This window comes from Cryptomeria japonica, chromosome 1 (genome assembly GCF_030272615.1).
Source record: "Cryptomeria japonica chromosome 1, Sugi_1.0, whole genome shotgun sequence".
Taxonomy (NCBI): Eukaryota; Viridiplantae; Streptophyta; class Pinopsida; order Cupressales; family Cupressaceae; genus Cryptomeria; species Cryptomeria japonica.
Window position 1 is genome coordinate 462,805,397 of NC_081405.1, and position 22,274 is coordinate 462,827,670.

The window sequence follows — 22,274 nt, forward strand, 5'->3', positions numbered from 1 at the left end:
AGATCGCATCAATTTCAATTGAGTTGTTATTTTATGGCAATATTGAAGTTGGTAGAATCTTGCCAAATCTCGTCCACATTGAGTCATTCTTAGGGTTAGATTAGACTAGATCTCTTGCAAGCCCTACTCTTTTGATCTTTTTTTGAGAATTCGTTTAGTTTAGGAAATTCTACTTCGGAAACGTAAGGCCCCTTGATGACACAGCAATCACAACGACCACTGGTCCTTATCCACACGTAGAGACCCTACTTAAAGGAACATTGAAGTCACCCTAACTGATCCTTCTTGCGATATCTTCAGCAGTTAGAGATTTTATTCAAGAGAGGATAAGGTACCCTTGGGTATTTTATTCTGTGTATGATTGTGTACAAAATACACGTCAACAGAACCCTAGCGTGGTCTCAATAGCCCACAAAATACATCCTTGCAAACATCAAGGCAAAACACATAGCTGACAAACAAAACAATATGGGACAAATACACTTCACTATGATTAACAAGGATCACAGCCGAACAAAAAACGTGTAATGTCCCCCTTTTAGCATGTTGTTGTTTTTGGATGGTTTAGCCCATAGTAGCAAAAATTGTTTAGGGAAAAAATAGGCAAACCAAAAGTATAAGATTTTTTGAAAAAATCGGGAAAAAATCAAATTTATAAAAAAACATAAAAAATGGTAGAAAAAAAGAGAAAAACTATTTTTTTAAATAACTTCAGGGCATTTCCATAGCATAGAGATATAAGAGCAAATTAATTTAGAGTTTAACTCGTGACTATAGAAAATAAGTTTTTGTTGTTTATATTCATATTACTGATTACATAGGCAAATAATCAGTTAACTTTTTAAGAGGGTAGTCACCAAATACACCAAATAGTTATGGAGTGTGGACAAATAGTAAAAGTGAAAGCCATTTTGAAGTGATCCAAGAATTTCATTGTGATTGAGGCAAGGAGTTTTGTAGGGTTAATTCAATATTTTAGAAAGCTTATCAAATCATATCCACAATTGCAATGCTTTATATCATAGTAACAAAAATCATTTGGGGAAAAAATCGGCAAACCAAAAAGTATAAGATTTTTTTTTAAAATGGGTAAGAAATTGGATTTTAAAAAATCGTAAAAATTTGTAGAAAAATAGGCACAAACTACTTCTTTTTTAAAACTAAAGGGCATTTCCATAGCATAGAGATATAGAAAGTAAATAAAATAGAGTTTAACCCATGAATTGTAGAAAAAAGATTTTGTTGTTTATATTCATGTTACTGATTACATAGGCAAATATTCATTTAACTTTTTTAAAGGGCAGTCACCAAATACACCAAATAGTTGTCTAAGTCTGAGATCAAAGATTAGCTAAGTCTATGAAGTATAGCTAAGATCGAAATTTATCAGACTGAGATCCAACTATTGTTAGGAATTTAGTAAAAGTGGAAGCCATTTTGAAGTGATCCAAGACTTTCATTGTGATTGAGGCAAGGAGTTTTCTAGGGTTATTAGCTAAGTCTATGAAGTAGCTGAGATCAAAATTATCAGACAGAGATCCAACTATTGTTAGGAATTTAGTAAAAGTGGAAGCCATTTTAAAGTAATCCAAGACTTTCATTGTGATTGAGACAAGGAGTTTAACCCATGAATTGTAGAAAATAGATTTTTGTTGTTTATATTCTTATTGCTGATTACATAGGCAAATATTCATTTAACTTTTTAAAAGGGTAGTCACCAAATACACCAAATAGTTGTCTAAGTCTGAGATCAAAGATTAGCTAAGTCTATGAAGTAGCTGAGATCAAAATTTATCAGACAGAGATCCAACAATCGTTAGGAATTTAGTGAAAGTGGAAGCCATTTTGAAGTGATCCAAGACTTTCATTCTGATTGAGGCAAGGAATTTTCTAGGGGTAGTTCAATATTTGAGAAAGCTTATCAAATCATATTCCATGGTTGCAATTCTTTATATTCCCTGATGGCAATTGGTAAGTCTTTTATATGGGGTAGAATTCAACAAAAGGCATTTGTTTAGCTGAAGTAAAAGATTAGCAAGCCACTGGTTTTGGCAATACCTAGCTTGCAACTACTATTTTAGGTAGAGACAAATTTTAATGATTGTGTGTTGGAGGCTCTTTTATTACAACTATGTAAGCTTGTTTGTTGTCATTCAGATTTATTTCATGGAGCACTTTAGATATATTGCTCACATAATGAATTGTATGTCTTTTTTTGAGCAAAAATTAACTATATCAATTATATATTAAAAATCATATATCTATATCTACATATATTAAATATGTCTTTGAACGTTTAGTGTTGTGGTAGAAAAACTCCATTGGTGAGGTAGCCACCAAGGTTCAAACCCCTACTAGGCCATTGAGTTCGTGGGCTTTCTACCTTTGTTGGGTCGTGTTGTGACCTTTTCACACATCGCCCCATTGCTAACGGGGACCCCCTCTTTGCCGGCTTTCTGCATTGTTAGGTTAGGGTTTTGGCTGCTTAGTGGGCAATTTTGTGTTTCCCGTGCCCGAGTCTCGGAGTTTTGATCATTCCTAGTGTCGTCTAGGGTTTTTTAAGTTACAGGATCAAGTTGCAAAAGTTGATATTTTAATGATCCTAAGCTTTGTCTAAGTGTAGACCTATTTGAGCATTAACGTGTTTCTAAACACGCACATCAGCGATTTTAAAGTGCCAAGATATTCACAGACCTTTTGGAGTTGTTTTCTCGCTCCTAAGGTATTATTTAAATTGATTTCGCACTTTATTCCAATATTTTCCTAGCGTTTCGCTCATATTTTTGGAAAATTAGCCTAAGTCCAGTTTAAATTTAATGTTTCTAAGTGATTTTGAGTGGTTAAAATGATAAAATCCTAAGGGAAATTCATATTCCAAGGGTTAAAGGGTCAAAATCCATGCTAGAGGTGCTTTTCCCCTCACATTCCAGACTACCCAACCCATTCCCCCACTCAAAATCCACACTACACATGGGTTTCCCCTGAAATCCATACTGGCTACTATTTTCCCCCACTGTTTATCCATACCCAAGTCGAATTTCCCCTGGAAGTGCTAAAATTTGGCTAAGTGTCAAGATTTATTCAGACTGCCATCGATTTTCCACTGGGAGTGCGGACTGGAATGCGAGGATAATTCCATGCCTGGGTCGATTTTCTACCAGGATTTTTGTGACAACTAAGTGAGGATTTTTTGTCCGGATTTCCATCCAAACAGAGGTCGAATTTCCCCTGAGAGCATTTGTAAGGATTTTCATCCAGACAGGGATCGATTTTCCACTAGGAATATTTTTGAAGAGTTTTGAGTCCGGATTTTCATCTAGACTGAGGTCGAAATACCACCAGGGAGGTTTTTTTCCAAGTTAAGTGAGTTTTAAGTGTGCATTTTTGTCCAGACTAATATTGAATTTCCCCTGGGGGTGATTTTTTGCAAATAGAGTGGATTTTTGTCTAGATTTTTGTCCAAGCTCCTATCGATTTTCCCCTGGGAGGTTTTTTGTGTGCATTTTGATGAAGTTATGCATGGATTTTTATCCAAGCATGGGTCGAATTTCCCTTATGGGAAATTTTTGACGATTTTAATGATTTTTAAAGGGATTTTTCAATCCCAACCTCTATCGATTTTCCCCTAGAGGCTTACTTTGGATTTAATTTGCAATATTTTTATAAATAAGCCCCATTTAATTGCTTTTAAATAATTATTAATGATTATTTAAAATTTAAAAGCAAATTTAATAACTTGCAAATAATCATTTAATATTTGAACCTTCTAGAAGCAAGTTAGGTTTTCACCAAGCAAGTATTTATACAAGTGTTTTATCTGTTGTTTATAACTAGGGCTTTATAGGGTTCGGATTGCCTTGAGGCAACATCCGAACCCTTTTAGGTCTGGGCCCTAAAGGGTAACGTGACCCCAAGTCTAGGCCCAACTCTATCTCTCACGCTATCCTAAAACACTCACGCCATAATAAATTTGGCGCCAAAACCCAAAGGAGGCCGACTTGAAATAAAGGTTAAAAGCGCATATAAATAAAGGACATTTTCTCAAGTCAAAATCATCAATCAATCTCAAGCAAAAGCGAATTTAGCTCTGCTGCTAAGGTGCGAACTTTCAAGGAAGGGTGCGAACTTATCCAGACTTGTGCAAAATTGTCCAAGAGGACATAGTGTATTTTGATGCAGTTTTGAGGCATGCAAAGGGACAAATCTGATATGTGAAGATCAGATTCAAGCTAAGTATTGTACTTATGATTTAGAGGAGAATATATAATCTGACCTGTGGGTCTTTCATGCTGGGTTTTTCCTCCTTGGAGGTTTTCCCAGGGTATGCTTGTTTGTCTACTGTTTTTATTTCTGATTTTACTGAATGTTGGCTTATTAAAATACTGGAAATCTGATTACAATCTAGGGCATAATCAATTATATAAATCTGATTAACATACCTAGGGTATAAAATTACATTATCCCATGTTGCTTGTGTGATGAAAGTGAGAGGTGAAAGCAAGTATATGAGAGGAGACTTAGTATTATTTTATTATTATTTCTGCCAGGTGTCTCCATGAAAGCGATTTTTCTCCAAGTTGGGCGAATTTTTATCAAAGCGTTTTTGTGAAGTGAGGGATTGAGGATTTATTTTCCTCCATTTTTTCCAGCTTGCTGATCTATTCCTCTTGGCTACCATTAAAGACCAGTTTCAGAATTTCGATTTTGCTAAGTTCAGCGATTTTTTCAAACTTCAGCATTTTTTGGTGAAAATTGGCAATTTCATGATTGGAGACTTGGGCGATTTTTCCTCCACCATTTTTGCTTGTTGTTCAGACCTTCATTGCTGCAGATTGCTGCCATTAACATCATTTTTCAGAATTCTAAAAAATTTCGATTTTTGCTAACTAAGGCAATTTTTTGTGTTTGGGGTATCTAATCCCAACTTGGGCGATTTTTCAAATTGCTGCCATCCTTGCTACTGCAGATCAAGGCTGCCATTGACATCAATCTTCAAATTTCAGTTTGGCGCCATAGTTGGGAAAATTCGATTTTGCTAAGGAGGTGATTTGGTGCCACATTTTGATGGTTTTCGTGCATGCTTGTTGGCTACCATCATTTCCAGCCTGCTGATTCGCTTCAGATCTGAGGTTTGCTTCAAATTTTGACCTCCATTAATGGCTGCCATTAATTTTCAGACTTAAGTTTTTATTGCCCAGCCAATTCCAACTTAAACATTTAGCATTTGGAGGTGTTTTATGGAGTTTTCTGTGCATTTTTTAGACCATTTTATCTCTATTGCAGGTCTGAAACTCCATTGTTAGGCGGTTGTCCTCAGAAATTTTCATTTCCAGCCACCTAACCAGTTTTGGCGAATTTGCTTGGGGTTGTTTCCTTAGCAATTTTTCATCATTTTTCAGGGATTTAAACCACTTTGCAAAGTGCTGGTAAGTCTGAAGTATCCGATTTTCAGACTTGTCCTCAGAAAACTAAATTTTACCAACCATACTTACATTCCAGAAAATGATTGTTTTGATAATTAGAACTGATTTTTATCAAGATTATGCACATTTTGAAGATTACAACATGTTTTAAAAGACTGATTTTTAGGTTGTCTTCAGAATTTTGACCTCCATTGTTGACTGCGGAAGGTGTCTTCAGACGTTCATTGTGTGAAAACACAACCTTTCACACCTTTCCTTAGTCATCATCAATCCGGTATACTCCTTTGCATTCTAGCTTGCATATTTTCTAAGCGTAAGGAGGTATTCAATGAATTTTATGGAAGGCTTCCATGCCTTAGTGTTGTCACACTTTGAACTTAATTGCTAAAATTTACCAAGTGTATGGATTATTTTCCTGACTCCATGCTCTAAATTTAGCTAAATCTTTAGAAAGTCAGGAATTTTATTACGAATATTTTCCTAAGTCTAACTTCGAGCTTCGTACAGGTGCGATGTCAAAGTCATATAAGGAAAGAAAAGAACTGCTGAAGACTGGATTTTATCCAGAGTTTAAGATTTCATCCAGATGGAAGGAGATCGCTGATACAAACATGCATTTCCTGGACTTCGACTAGATGCAGCGTCGGATGTTCGGAGTCAGAGATCAGGTTCCTTCTCCAGCATATGCGAATATTATGAAGAGTGACATTTTCCATGCCGCTGGATTTCCACATTCCATACAGTGCAGTGAGCTTATCCTGGAATGTGCACGATGTTACGATCCGCTCACAAGAATGATCAAGACTCCTCAGGGCGTTGTCATCGCCTACCTTGCTGAGGATGCCATTGTTGAGGTGTTCGGAATTCCACGCGGAACAGACATGAAAGATGTGACCAAGGAGGATTATACAGACAGATACATGAAGAAGATGGGTGTATGTAAGAATTTAATTAACAAAGAGTGGATGATTGAGCTTAGGTCTCATCATTCCAAGGCTCCCAAGACACTTATGTGCATAGATTTTAAGGAGGAATATAGTGATTTGATATTCCTACTCAACAGAGTGATGCGGATGCCGTAGGGAACAATATTTGATGGATGGATGTTCTACTTCATCCAGGATTGTCTTAGAGGAACACTAGTGAATTCGTCCAAGATTATAAGTGACAATCTGGATTTTCAGCTGAGGAATGTAGAGCGGTCCAAGTCATTCGCCATGACTTCCTACCTGGTGTACCTGCTTGCACGATTTGTTTCACATAGAGGATTAATATGCAAAGGCGAAGTCGGGAATGGGCAAGGACAGTTTAAGAGTTATGAATGCTACCCCCAGCTGAGCATGCATAGAATTGAAGACTATAAGAGAGTGAATGATGCATTCACTATGTACATCACACGGATGCTGCAAAGCGGAATCCATAGAAGATTGTCCAAGGAGGCAACCGAGTTAATAGAAAAGTATGGATCATGGTATATACAGTTTCCCACTTTCACATACCTCAGGATTCATGGGTTTCAATCCGAACCCTATAGACTTCCTAGGTATCCAACCGACAGAATGATATTGTTGGAAGTGGCGAGACAGCTTCTAGACTTCGATGTTGTCCAGAGAGAGAAGCACAAGACAGGAATGACATTCCCTATTTCAGTTGGGAAGACGTCAGAGGTTTGCCAGTCCGCCATAGCCACCAGCACTGCGAGTGAGGAGCTTGCATTCTATCGACTTGCTACATATAAGAAGAGAGAAAGATTCGATCCAGACAAAAAGGTCGGAAGGATCAGAGGAGAGAAGTTCACTCATAAGATTGACATAGAAGATTATTGGGCTAACCTGATGGACGAGCAAGCAGTGAAGAGAAGAATGTGGTCCAGAATGTTAGTGGATTTCATGAGGAAGTGTGGACTTTTCCTCATTCCTGATTAGGTATTAGATGATAGAGATCATACACATCCACAGTATGAGAGTGAAATGAAAAAGGCAATCCTATTGCCTAATTGGTCAAAGTCAGAAGAGATCAACCTGAATACATTGATAAGAGAGGTCTTGAATTTCTCCCGCCTATGGGTGGACATACAGATGAATAAGTTAGTTGACATGGGTGTTCCCTTCACTTATGAAAAAGATGAAGCCGAAAGAGTCTACTTCCGAGGATGATCAAAGGACTGTCAGTGATGTCAGGATTCATGCAGACGAGGAGAGTCAAGCTCCCAAGAGAAGGAAGAACACGCCAAGAGAAGTCAAGGCCAGAGGGAAGAAGATTGAAGATGTGAAGAAGAAACAGAAGACTATCATTCCTCCACTCATCATTCCTTCACCCCCTCCCAGCGTCTCATCAATCGAAGTGATTGAAGTAACAAAACAGAACAAGGAGACTCAGCAGTGTTCCAACACAGTGATACTACCAGAGAATATTCAGGAATTTCATGCCACAGCGACATCTGCACCTCCTGATGAGAATAATGATCAGTCGGACTCCCCTACTGTCCTTTTGGAAGTTAGCTTGGGAAATGAGGTATAGGATTGGACCAGGGATAATCCTGATGATAATGATGATGTTATTTCGGCATTGAAAGGACTTGATCGAGAAGTATGTCTCGATGATGGTATGGAGATGGCCGCTATTCCTAAATGGCTGAGGAGAAGTATGGAGAAAAGTAAACAAATGATAGAGGTACAGCCTATTGATGATATTGATGACTACCTAGCTAGGAGTGCTAAGAAGAAGGAGCCCAAGAGAGCGGAGATTTTGTCGCACATAACTAGAGATGAGACAGGAATGCGGATTGCACAAATTGTTGTTCCTATTGCAAGCGTGACAGCAAACATTGCTACTCCTATGGATTTCCAGATCACTTCAGTCGCCCTTGGTCGTACATCCACAGAGCAGGAATTCCAGGAGATTGGTGACAACCTCCAGGCAATCAATGCAAGGTTAGACAGAGCGGTTGCGGAGAATGAAAGGTACAGAGAAAAAAATATTAGACTCAGAGAGTATATTGCAGGTACAAGACGTGGAGATCCCACCCTTATTTCCCCTATTGCAGTTGACCATGGAATACATTCACACTGCGAGGTAGCGAGAGGTACACACTCAGAGCTGGAAAAATGGATTGAAAGCACAAGAAAGCAGGCAGATGATTTCCTTACTCAGTTTGTTCATGCATTTGATAGGACAACAGGGCTTATATTCAAAATCTAGTATTTTGAGGGAGTTTGGGAAGAATTCCGGCCTATTCAAGACAAGACTATTCCACGCCTCCAGGCATTGAAGAAGACTCCTAGTTCCACCTTGGTCAACGAGAACATTGTGCACAATGGAGACAGATACGATTTCCATGGCTGGTATTGTTCACTAGCCCAGTCGAGTTACATGGAAATGGAAGGATTAATTCAGGACATTCACATGAAGATCCTTGTCTCGATTGAGGAATTATTGGGTGTTGATGTTAGTGATGCTAGTGGTTTACACTTAGCCGAATTAAGAGACAAGATGAAATTTATGTATTTTTGCCAATTGGACTCTTTGAAGAAGAGTCAGATAGATGACTTGGTCTCTTTGTTGATTCATATTCATAGTTCGCAGAAGCTCATGCCAGAATGGGAGAACACTTTGAATGCTTGCTCAGATTCATTGGACGTGATTGATTTACAGCAGGATACCTTGCCTAGCATTTCCATGGAGGAGTTAGATTCAGTATTGGCTAGATTCTTGGAGTATGCTAGGAGAGAGAGAGATGCAGGGAGGAATCTTCTAGAAGATTCCCTCTATGATGACAAGGTATCTTTTCATTGGGCCATATGTTGGTGGCGCCATTTTTTATGTAACTCTAATTAGGGCAATTATAGGGTTTTGTTGGCATGATCTCAGGTAGTTGATCTTAGATCAATCTGGGCCATCCATTTTGTGAGAGACTTTATATATGCCCCCTTGTCTCTCATTTGTAAGGGAGAGTTTTTGTAGAATTGTTGGTATATGCTACAGCTATTTGAATCCTAATCATTGTTCAATTGTTGGTGATTTTGCTCTTCAAGTGTTGTATTTGCATTCATGGTTCTCAATTCCTCCAAGTTAGATTAGAATTTAGATTAGAATTTATTTTTATGTATGTTAGATTGAGTGGAAGATTTGTTGAATTCATTTGTGTGGAATCCTTAATCCATACCACTAGCCTCTTGCCGCTGGTAAGTGCGCCTTGTGTGGTCAGCTAGAATTTGAGTAAGCATAACTTCAACTATTACGCGTCTGTTGACAAACATCAACTTGGATGGTGTCTACGTTTGATGGTGATAGCCTGAAAATCTTTAAGTATACCTTAGATGATTGCACTAAGCCTATGTCAATACTTGTTTGTGAGACCTTGCCTAGTTTGATTCCACTAGATTTGTTCATGATTTCCTACATTCCTAGGCTTAGAATAGATTTCCTTAACCCTATTCCTTTTGCCCATTTTTTAGTAAGAATTAAGTCCAGAGCTTCATTGTTATATCCTAAGTTGTCAGCACACCTATTCCGCATCATTCATGGTAGTCCAAACATTTGCGTAAGCCCCCAAGTGAAACACAGCAATTCACATCAACCACTAAACTTACCCACCCGTCAAGACCTGACATGTAGAAACCTTGGAATCATTTTAGTTGATCTCATTCTTAGCATCTGAGGTGATTTTGTTCAAGAGAGGGTAAATTACCTTGGTACTTTATTCTGAAATGTTCTGTGCATAAAAAACACATCAACAGGTCGTTGAGCTTGTGGGTTTGAACAAGTGAAATGTGGGGAATGATGAACCCCCTGAAAATGGACAAAATAACAAACATTTTCAACGTTGATTCCACATTGACTTTGATTTTGTCTCAGACCAACCCTATTTCTAAGCAATTCAGTAATTTCACGCATTTTTCTAGGGTTTTGTAAGTTTTTACAATGTTTTTTTTCACTTTTGCCAGTTTTGGGGTTTTTAACATGATTTTAACGTGATTTAAATGCAAAAAATCTTTGAAAATTGGGTCAACGCTTGGTCAACGATTTTTTCATGAATTGGGATATTTTCGGGGAATAAATCGGCTAGCTCTAGGATTCAGGATTAATTGGGTATAATAGCAATTTTTTGCAGACTATTGCTTCATTGGACTTTAGCCTATTCTTGGCCCTCGTAGGCTAAGACAGTTGGTTAGAGGGACTCAGTTATCAAAGCAAGAGGCTTATTTCCATCCAAAGTTCATCTTTGGCCTTCGTTGGACTCAATTCTACACACTTACTATTTATAGTAAGTGGATGATTGAGAGGAACCCTTACTATTTTTAGTAAGGCAGATGGATGCACAGTGGATGCAATGGTTGACTCCCTGGTTCAGACGAGATCGAGAAATAATGAGTATTTATGGAGTTATGTTATTTTAATTATTAATAAAGTAAATACTTTATTAATAATTAATCATTAAAGGCATATTATAAAGTTATTAAAGTCACTTTATGTGCAATGGGGCCATGACCCTCAATTAAGTGACTTAAAGTGCAATTAATCATTTTTAATATTTGAGGCCTATTTATTGATGCATTTGTTAAAGTCAAAAGATAAATATAAAATATCATTTTAAAAGATATTAATGTGCATCTAATAATTCAAGTCTTGGGCACCCACTTATGAGGATATTAAATAAAGTTATTATGCAAACCCTAAAGTGGATTTAAATGCTATTAAGGAGATTGAGGTTATTAAAGGACTCAAAAAGCAAATGCTTTTTCATGCTTGAAGATTATAAACTTGTGCTTTTTGATATGAGAGTTGTGTGTAGAAATACACAAGGATTTAAGTCATTTCCAGCATTGGAGAATGAAAACGTTTCAGTGTTTGTGCAATTTTGAGGCTGTGAGATACCAGCTGAGATTATTGCCTAATTGTGGGTTTCATCCAAGAGTCCAATTTGTGCTAACAGGGAAGATTTCATCTAGGGTTTGAAGGATTGGAAGGTATATCTACAGAAGACCTGGAAATTCATATTGGCTGCCATTATACATGAGGAGATCAATCATTTAATTGGCAGATTATATACAGCTACAGCAGGGACATGCTTAACTGGCAGATTATATACATTGTAGAGTGGAGACCATCATTTGCAGCAGGCATTTTACATACTAGGTTCTCTAATTTTGCTATCATAAGTTCTGGGAATTACATGCTATATCTTTATAACTATTTGGCGTGAGAATAATCAATAAAAGACTTCATTATGATGCTGCCATATAATTTATAGTTTGCATGCTGAGTGTTTGTTAAAATGCCTATTGGCATTGCTTTTAGATCAGATGTATATCAGCATTATACTTGGTTTGCTTCTTAAGAAGGAGATACAAGGTTGTATGCCACATGTTTGTCTAAATGTCTATTAGCTGTAAGTGTCTTTTGTTGTACCTCATATTGGGTTGAATAGATGCATGCCAAGTATTAGATGATTTGTCAAGCAGCTGTAGTTATTATTTTTAGTCATTCATTTGCATGTAAAAAGTCAAAATCAGTTGGCATGCCATTTCTATGACATTGTTAGTCAATCATTCATGGTTAGAGGCATTCAAAAACATCAATTGCAGCATACAAGACCGAAATAATACAAACAGAAACTCATAACAACAAGTTCAGACATTGTATGCAAAGTCTTCGACAAGCAACATGAGGTCAGATTAGTCGAGGGATATTACAAGACACACCACCAATCATGCACAACATCAAATACTTTACAAAATTAGAAGAAGTAATGCTTATGCTGCGAGACATGAAACAGAAACTCTATGAGATCACCATCTAGTTTCCTAATGTAGAATGTGCATTGGCTGTAATTATCTGCAATTTGATGTGCAACTAACCAGAAAGTATTGAACTTCCCATGCTTTCCTTTGTTCTTTAATCTGACATTCCATATGAGAACCAAGTCTCTAAGTTAAAAACACCTCTAGACCACCATCCTATCAAAAAAATGTTTCATTTTTTTTGCATTTTTAGGTGAGAAGATGAACAGTTGACATCAACTCATCTAATTTACATAATCTTTAGTTTATCTAATTTATTCCATTTAGGAAGTGCATGCATAAGTCAAGGAGTTTCCAAATTTGCATGAGTGGAATAAGTTGACTTTTGAAATGGCATGTGAGAGAATAATTAATTATTTACATAACTAATTAATTATGTGTGCATGAGGTTTAATCATGGAATGCATGAGAGGATAATTAATCAATTATCTAAATAATCAATTATTTATGTGTGCGAGGGTTTGTTTGGAAATTGTTTAATTAATTGATAACGAGGTTACCATAAGTCAGGGGTACTTGTAGACTCTGGAGACTAGTATTGGTATTGGTACGGCTAATTTTCAAGAATAGGAGACGGGTACTTGGAGATATCAATTTTTTTTTAATATAATGTAATAGTTTTCAGAAAATATCATGATAGAGAACTTTGAAAACAAGAACAATGGTAAAGTTTAACATTAACTTGAAAATTTAACATAATTGAAATTAAAATTGCTTATACGGGTAGTACCATAGCCAGTCTAAATGATTTAGTGAAAGTAAAGTAATATAGGTGTTGAGTACGCTCAATATTGTCGGCTAGATAGTAAAGGCAATTTCTCTTTAGACCATTACAATGACAAAAAATCAGTCATACAACTCTTTATGTCCCTCTCAAAAATTCTACATTGTCAGTGGATCCGATTGTTGATGTTAGTAGCGGCTGGAGTTATCTCCTAAGTTCGAAATCATCTATAAATATTGAAGCCGACTCTATATTTATGCCGACTCAGTCCAAAAGTCATCTCACTTTGAAAGAGGCCAACTCTTCATGAAGAGTCACCGTAACGGGCACATATATAAGTTAATTTCCTCCTCATTGGGGTAGAGTGTAGAAGACAAGCAGGTCGATACATAGGCAGATCGAATATACAATTAATCTACATTATCCAGAAAAGTAGTGCTCGAGGGAGACGATAGCAGTATATTGTCTATGGTTGGGAAGGCAAAAATGATCTGTGTCATTGCCTATGGTTAAACGAGCACACCCATCAACATGGTATCAAAGCAACAATAAAAGTATTGTGCCTGTGCGTTGAAGATGGAGAACCTCCGCAAAGATCTACATTGAAGATTCAAGAGCAGACTGGTATTTTGTTATCTTCCAGCATGCAGTGTGGGTTGCATGAGGGAGTGGGCCTCGATTCAGAAGTTTTTGGCAGTGCAGCCACAGGAGAGCCATACGTGTGTGTGTATTCATGTCGTCTCTTCTACATGCTCAAATCAATTGATTCTCTGCTAACACATTCTGAAGGTCATGGCGACTTCCAAGTCTATAGAATGAAAGTGGCAGAGTGGTGACTCTATAGCAGAACCGCAGTGCTACTCTCTGTTTGATAATGATGGAAGGAGCTTTGTCGTTCAACATTAGAGTATTGATATCGACCTTGCATTTGTGTCGCTCAAAGTCATGTGTAAACCGATACAACAGGAGTAGAGGCCACATATCTACATAGCCCCAGATCAAACAGTGTACATGCCAATTCAATTGTCAATCATTTCGGGAGGCGTACTTTATTTTGGATAGCGTATTGGCCAAATTAAACTCAAATATTTGTGGTGGCTATTTGTGGACTCACCTACTCAGCAAATGATAATATGGTGTGGAAGTTGTAGACGTGCCTGGCACAGCTGTGTTACATTGACTGAGATAGATTCATTAGCTGGCAATTGTTTTGGGTCATCGCGTTGAGCTAGCTTATCATCGAGAGTTTCAGTTTCCATTGGCTCTCTCTATTCACATCGGCCCATACTGGGATGAAGTTGGCGCAGCAAATCTATCAAAGGCTCGTGACCATAACAATGCAAGGCTTGTAGTAGAGAGCGTGGTGTCAACTTTCATTGGCTTGCATTGTTGATCAAGCTGATTACTTTCAAAGTTCTGATATGATTACTTTCCAAGTTCGGGAAATTGGAAAGAAGACGGTTCTAAGTCAAAGATATTACAGAAGCCTCGTAATTGTGAAATATTAAAATGGGTCCCGTATAGAGTGTTGTTTTATTTGTTTGGTTTGTTTTGAATACGTGTGATAATTTGTTATTTGTTGTGAACCGTATGAGTGCTATTTTAAGCACTTTGTTCACTACCATCACATGTATATAAACACCAGATAATAATGAATTTTGACATATATGAAGAACAACGAAGTGGTGAATGGTGAACTTGTTGAAACTGGTTCTTCTTGGCGCAATTTAATTGTCCCACGCATCCTCAATGAATCTGCAAGAGACCGTGTGAAAATGAGTTCAGCAGAGGCAGAGCGACAACAGAAATCAAGAAAGGCAATAATTTTGGATCGCCATGGGACTGAGTTGGTGGCTGGAGACATCTCACGAAGAGGAATAACCCATACTAATTGTCATTACAATCAGTTTCTTCGAAGAGGAGGAATTAACATTCAGAGGGAGTCTGACAAACCAATAGAGGCAACTTTGGACAAGAAGGTTAGGAGGTTGATACTAGTACTTGAAGCCCTTGCTGAGAGGGAGGCTTAGCATCAGTGATTTATGTTATCTATTGTTAATGCATTTTTCTTTGAGACGGAGAAATTTGAGGTGAAAGCCCTTGTTAATGCATTTTTCTCTAGGACGGATAAATTTGAGGTGAAAGCCCTTGTTAATGCATTTTTCTCTGAGAAGAAGAAATTTGAGGTGAAAGCCCTTGCTAATGCATTTTTCTTTGAGACGGAGAAATTTGAGGTGAAAGCCCTTGTCCATCTCTAAGACAGAGATGTGGTTCTTTCCACCCTCTAGGTGTAGCCATGGTGGATGTCATGTTGAGTGACTCCATGACAACATCACATTGAGAGACTTTGTGATAATTCTCTTTCTTATGTTTATCCACCCTCTGGGAGTAGCCATGGTGGACGTCATGTTGAGTGACTCCATGACGACATCACGTTGAGTGACTCCGTGATGGGCACTTGTGCACATATTACCTTCCACACATGGGAGTAACCATTGTGGACATCACGTTAAGTGACTCCGTTTGTACTTGTGTTTCTTTCCACATATGGGAGTAGCCATGGTGGACGTCATGTTGAGAGACTCCATGACATTATCATGTTGAGAGACTCTGTGATAAACTCTTTTTCACAAATGGGTGTAGCCATTGTGGGTGTCATGTTGAGAGACTCCATGACATGGATATTTGGAAAGATACCTCCCTAGCTAAAAGGGAGTGTTGATGTTAGTAGCGGCTGGAGTTATCTCCTAAGTTTGAAATCATCTATAAATATTGAAGTCGACTCTATATTTATGCCGACTCAGTCCAAAAGTCACCTCACTTTGAAAGAGGCCAACTCTTCATGAAGAGTCATCGTAACGAGTATATATATAAGTTAATTTCCTCCTCATTGGGGTAGAGTGTAAAAGACAAGCAGGTCAATACATAGGCAGATCGAATATACAATTAATTTGCATTATCCAGAAAAGTAGTACTCCAGGGAGACGATAGAAGTATATTGTCTATGGTTGGGAAGGCAACAATGATCTGTGTCATTGCCTGTGGTTAAACGAGCACACCCGTCAACACCGATCACTATAACTTTGCATGGATTTTTGTCTTTCCTACAACTTCGCTTTGCTGCAAGCTTATTTTATTTATTTACCTTCCTTTTTTGCCTTTTACTGTGCTTTACCCTAAGTTTTTTGGCAAGAGACGTCAATTTCTAGTTAGGAGACTTTGGAGACAACAGCCAAAAGCACCCTATGCATCAGGAATTTTTTGGAGACGTGTCTCCAGGGGTAGGAGATGGGTCTCCTAGTAACTATGATTGATAATGATCAATTAATTGCGAAGTAATGTTAGAGAATAAAGATGGGAATTAATTAATTAATTAATTAAAAGAAATTACCTAGCTAATTAATGATAAATAATCAGCTAATAGAATATAATGATATGGTGCAATTAATTAATTAATCAATGTGGTGATATTGGAGGGAATTAGTTAAGATGAATTAATGTGCAGAATTGACAATAGAAAATGATGTAATTTAGATGTCTACGAGTATGAACAGTTAAGTTTGAGGCAATCTTCCATGTTGATTGGCAAGTAGAATTAGTATTTCTGTCCTTATCACTTTCTTCAAGTTTATTTGAGATCTCCAAATTAGATAGGATTTGTATTTCATCTAGGAAACTCAATTTGAAGTAAGACTTGCAAAGTTACATATACCTTGCACAAAACCTAGTCAAAACGAATGTTCTTGTATCAAAACAATATTGAGTGTGCTAAACACCAAGTACAAGAGAGGTTAAAGGGGTCCCACATTAAGCCAAGGTCAGACATGATCAACATAGAGTTGAACATATTTCAATGGGAAATCGAAGTTGCTGAAGTTGTCAAAACAATTAATTAAGTCAGTTTGTTGTCGTTGTTTTTGTTGTGTTTTGGTGGTTTGTTTTCTGTAAGTTGGTTGTTGGTTACAAGTGTCTATCTTTTTGACAGCATTTTATAAATAGGGTTTTGGGTCCCTTCAAAACCTATTTTATCCTATAATCAAAAACAAAGAGTTGAACATAAGTTTTGAATTGGGGACAAAATATGTTTGTATTTGAAAAAACTAAGACTCCAAGATGAGACAAAGAAGTTAAAACCACTTAGGTGTTGTCCGTTTAAAATTATTCAACACGTTGGCAAAATACATTCATATTAGACCTACCTCGCAATATGAAGTTATATCTTATTCTAAATGTTGAAACTTACATCTCTTTTATGTTGCCTAATGGAGAACCTATTGAAGACCTTGCACATAATACTCAAGACAAGTTGGACAAGAATGTCATATGGTAGAGAAAGATGAGAACCCAAAATAGAAAGAGAAATGGAAAATTGGGTAGAAAGGGCAATTGTCAAGTAAAGCAAAGTGGTATTCCAAGGAGACAATGGAGGAATTTCTTCCATTGTCAATTGAGTCTAAGACTTTGTGGACCAAAGCCTGACAATTAGGAAAGTGTGATCTAATATCGGATCCTAAGAAAGCACACAAGTTTAACATACCAAGATACTATCCTCTATTGTAGTCAAACACACTATGCACATAAACTCGAAACATCCTCTCAAACACTCCTAATCTAATGATTCTCAGCAAGAAAACAAAGTATGCAAGTTGTACAAAGGTCTGCAAAGACAGAAGATGATCCGAGCACTAAACTTGCAAAGATAGTGAGTATATAAAATTGGAAGGAAATAATAGCAAGATGAGAAAAACTGTCTTTGTCTTCTGAAGTTCATTCCAACACTGGGTTCTCGAGGTTAACTTCTTGTGATTTGCTCTGTACTTGTGATATTTTACTTCATATTTTTGTTACATTTAATCTATAAAATTATCTCTTTCATAAAGCACCTAAACAACTCGTTACTGAGCACAAATTTCACTGTTTTCTTCAAAAAATCCTCAGGGGGCTGTGGGGCAGTTATACAATCGATTAAGTTTCATATGGAATTAAATAAGATTCGTGATGGTGAATCAATTAGAATATATATGTGCTAATTACGAAACAGCTCTGAATGGGTGCATTTTTATAATCATTGAATTGCCAAGTACAATTAAAAATGAACTTTAAAGTATCCTTATAGGCAAACACCTGAGTTTTAGTGCGGATACTTGACTGTTGTTCTTATGTTTATACTGTGTGGTTTATACCCACTCTGCACCAACATACTATATACTAATCTCCAAACAATAGAACGATTATACCTCTAAAATTGAAATGAAGAACGCTATACGACGAGGGTTTGCTTATAAGATATACCTTTTTCTATGGTTTGGTCAGCTTCCCTCTGAAGCGATTCCAACTGGGATTTGAGCTGCTCTCCACTCAACTCAATGTGACCGTTACCACCTGAAAACTTACTTACCACAATCCTGCCCTTGCTGCGTCCAATTTTTAGGCATGGTAAAGAATTGCAGGTTACATTAACTTTGGATGGTATGGAGATAGGGGAAAATGCCACCCCACCCACTATAACGCCCATTAATTTGCCCTGCGTAAAATCTTCTCCACAGCTTATCTTATATTACGATTGCTAGCAGCCGTGGCTTTGGCAAATTTCGAACACAGAGGATACAACTGATGTTGGTTGGCAATGTCAATAATTGATCACATAATAACCACCATGGAAGGGGATATCCGTCCAGCGAAATCATATATCATATTTTTTCCAGAGAGTCTTCCATACTGAGTAACGGGGTGATTTATTATCTAGTTATCCGAAAGATAATATTTTTACATGATTTGTCTACTTGAGAAAACAAAAATGGCAGAGTATCCTGTCCTGTCAATTATCTTTGGTCTTCTAGAGCATAAGATCAGCATTTGAAAAGCTGTCCTGTCAATTATCTTTGGTCTGATGGATGTTAATTTTTCTGTAAGTGTGGAAGTCTTATTTTGAAGGATACAACTCAGCTAAATGGATTAGAACAGAAGTAGAAGTTTTTTTCTTTATGAGATTAAAGAAAGTTGATTTAGTTGAAAAAAAAATTAATATTTTTTAATAAATTATGAAAAAATATTGTTGTTTAAGTGTTTCTATATTTGATCTGATTATGGAGATTTTAAATAAAGTAATTTTGTAAAGCAATTTTTTGTATCATTTCTTTTTTGGTTTCTTCTATCTACATGTTTCACACTAAGAGTGGGGTCTCATGGAGGAGGGCTTCCTAAAAAATAGCGTTGCAACTCGTGACATTTTTTTGGAATATTTTAAAGTTACTTGTCTCATTGGGCTCTCCTAAATTTAAGGAAGAAGGTGGTCTCATGAATACATAGCTTTATCTTCTATTATTTTGCAACGATAAAAACAAGTTAAAAAACTAATTTTCCCTCCAAAACATCTTTTTTAAGAGCAATCTAAACTTAGATATGTGACAAGTGGTAGATATCATCCCTAACTGGGTGGGGCAATTTCTAGCGCCGCCCCAATTTCACCCACTGAAATATGCAGTCCTTAAAAGTAGGAGCTACTAATTTCTAGGAAAAGATTCTCTCTTGCTCCATGAAAATAGAAGCTTAAGCCCCTTCATGGGACCGCACCCTAATGATGATGTAGGTTTTCACTAGGCTACGAGTATCTTTGCTCTCCAAGTGATATTTGTTTTTATATAAACTTTACAATGCTAATTGTATGTGGAGTTAAATCCATCTAAATAGTATTTCCTCTTTCTCTTGTCTTTTTTCATATAGACTGCAAAAGTTATCTATAACAAATATTTGTATTTTTTGTTATTATTAGTTCCTGCTAAGGCAAGATACGATTGCAATCATTAAAAAAAAATCAGTTAATTTAACCAATCATTCTCTAGAATTAAAAAAATTTAGACAAAAATATTTTAGTTTATTTTTAATTTTTATTTAAAATAATTTAAAAATATTATTTTTATGTATTCTTATTGGTTATGTGGGTTGAAAATTTTGTACACTTGAGGAAATATACAAAATTGTGGTTTCAACCACAGTGTGTGAGTAAAACTCTCCTAATTAAGGGAAGGCTCCCCCTATCAATCTACAACTTTAAAAATAAAATGGGATGGGACAGCAGTCTTTCTTCTTCTTTTAAGATAGCCAATATCATTTTCTCTTCACAGAAAAGTGATAGCAATTTAACATAAAACAGCAGTAACAATTTTTTGAAATGAAATGAGAGAAAGGAAATGGAGTTTCTTGAAAGCTCAAAGACTTTTGTCACTTCCTTCGGGACGGGACAACAATATCAAGCTCAAAGTCTTGATTATGTGAAGTCCTATCTACCCTTTTCTATACTAACGCTATCAAGAACAAATTATAACATCTCAAAGACTGAAATATCTTATTCTTTTCTACCTAAAATAGTAGGAAGTAGTACGAGCTCAAAGACTCAACTATTTCTTACAAAATTTGCTTGTAAACTCTCTTAAGAATAAGTGCAAACACAAAGTCTTACAGCTCTTCTCAAAAGAATATCTATTCTAATTTATATTAACCTCGAATACTTGCAACATAAAGACTGCAAATCAAATTTGATTAAACTCTTGAAGAAACACTTGCAAGAAAGATAATATAGAACACAAACTCAAGAATGTAGCACAAAGACTCAAAGCTTGAGTGATTTCCTTCTATTTCATTCAATTCTTGAATTCACACATGAAAGCTCAAAGACTTATTTGTTGTAAATTTGACAGAGTTTTTGCTTGCTTTCTAAAAGATAAAGATTACAATAGACCCTTCAAGTATTTATAGAAGAGGAGTCTTGAGAAAAAGGTGGGAGGATCCTAACTAACTTGAGAGATTCTCTCAACCACCAAGACCTATTCAATAACTAACTATGACTTATTCCAACTACAGTCCTAATTGAACACAACTTGTAGTTGATTTACATATAATTACAAAAGTGCAAGTAACGAGTTGACTTGCAATTTACAAAATGTTTTTACAAGTAAACATGTCAAAAAGGAAACTACAACTAAGAGATTACAATTCTAGAAAAATACAACTAAGTGTTGAAAAACACTTAAGTTGTAGCGTGTGAAGACGTGAATCCTTCGAACTTCTGGATGATCATTCGTAGCTCAGCAGGATTCGGTTCGTGGGTGTTCTTGGCAACAACCATGGTCTTCACAATGGTATCATGGCATCGAAGAAGCATAGAGTCGTTCTTCTCCAAGATGGACTAGATTTCGTGCAAAAAGATTTGATGTTTCATCAAAACCTGAATTGAGGCAGTTGAAAATTGTTCGCTCCTTCATTCATTATGAATCCTTATCTGTAGATCTGCGAGCACTTCTTCTTTTGGTATCAACTCTCCATTCTGACTCATGATATTGCAAGAGGCCTTCTCACAATGGAAAACAACACCTTGTAATACTTCAACTCGCAATCTCATTGCATCATCAATCTCCTCAATGAGGGATTTGAGAACAAGGGCTTTATTCTCTAGGAGTTCTTCAAATTCCAAGTACATGACCCTAGAAGGAATAATAGCATGCTCTTGATGAACACTCAACTGTTGTTGGGGCATTGTGCACCAAATTGTCAAACTACCTTCAACCCTTTCCAAATTCTGTTTGAAAGTCTCAGAGGTATGATTCAATTTTTCTTCAATGGTCTCCAACTTAGACATCATTTGGAAAATGTCTTTCAGCACTTGTGCACATAGATCATGAAGTTGATCCACCCAAGAATCCAACGCTTGTAGTTTATGAGTAGCTCTTTCTACTCCCCGAATTGATTCTTGGGAACCGGAAGAACTTGTAGGATTACTCCCTTCACTAGCAGGTTTTGTAATTTTATGAACAGTTGCAATAAGTTGCCTATTCTCCTCTTCTAGCTTGTCTTTCTTTGCTAGAAGTTCATCATACCACTGAACTAGTGAGGCTACGGATTGTTGGGCATCATGTTTGATCACTTCAAGTGTTTGTTTACCCAATTCTATCCTTGTAACCCTGTAATCAAAAGCTTGCATTTCCTCATGTGGCTTATCTACAAGGGGCTCAACAATTTCTACCACTTTCATCTTATTGTTGTCAACAATTACTCTTGAGATTGTCTTGGCCTTTTTAGCAACCTTGGGCCTAGACGGCTTGAGTTGTTGATAATCAAAGACATCAGGAGAGATTTCTTGCTTCTTCCTCTTTGGGGTAAAAGAACTAAGCCATGGAGGCAAAATGACTAGTTCTCCTCTAGTAGTTGTTGAAGGTGAAGGAGAAGCAGTTTCTGTTTGAACAGTCGTGGTCACCCTAGGAGGAGTATCTGTTTGGATGGCGACCATGGTTTGCTCAGTAGCCAAAGGGCATGAAGATTGCCTCATAA

The 22,274-nt window shown here is 36.8% G+C and overlaps 1 protein-coding gene across 1 annotated transcript in view; it reads right to left on the minus strand.

Moving 5' to 3' along the window:
- Nucleotides 1-18,892, minus strand: part of LOC131064168 (uncharacterized) — a 97,249-nt gene extending 78,357 nt beyond the window's left edge. The window contains exon 1 of the mRNA XM_057998203.2: nt 18,243-18,892. Coding sequence (XP_057854186.2) covers nt 18,243-18,465 — 223 coding nt within the window. The 5' untranslated portion in view covers nt 18,466-18,892. The remainder of the gene's footprint in view (nt 1-18,242) is intronic.
- Nucleotides 18,893-22,274: the final 3,382 nt, after the last annotated feature.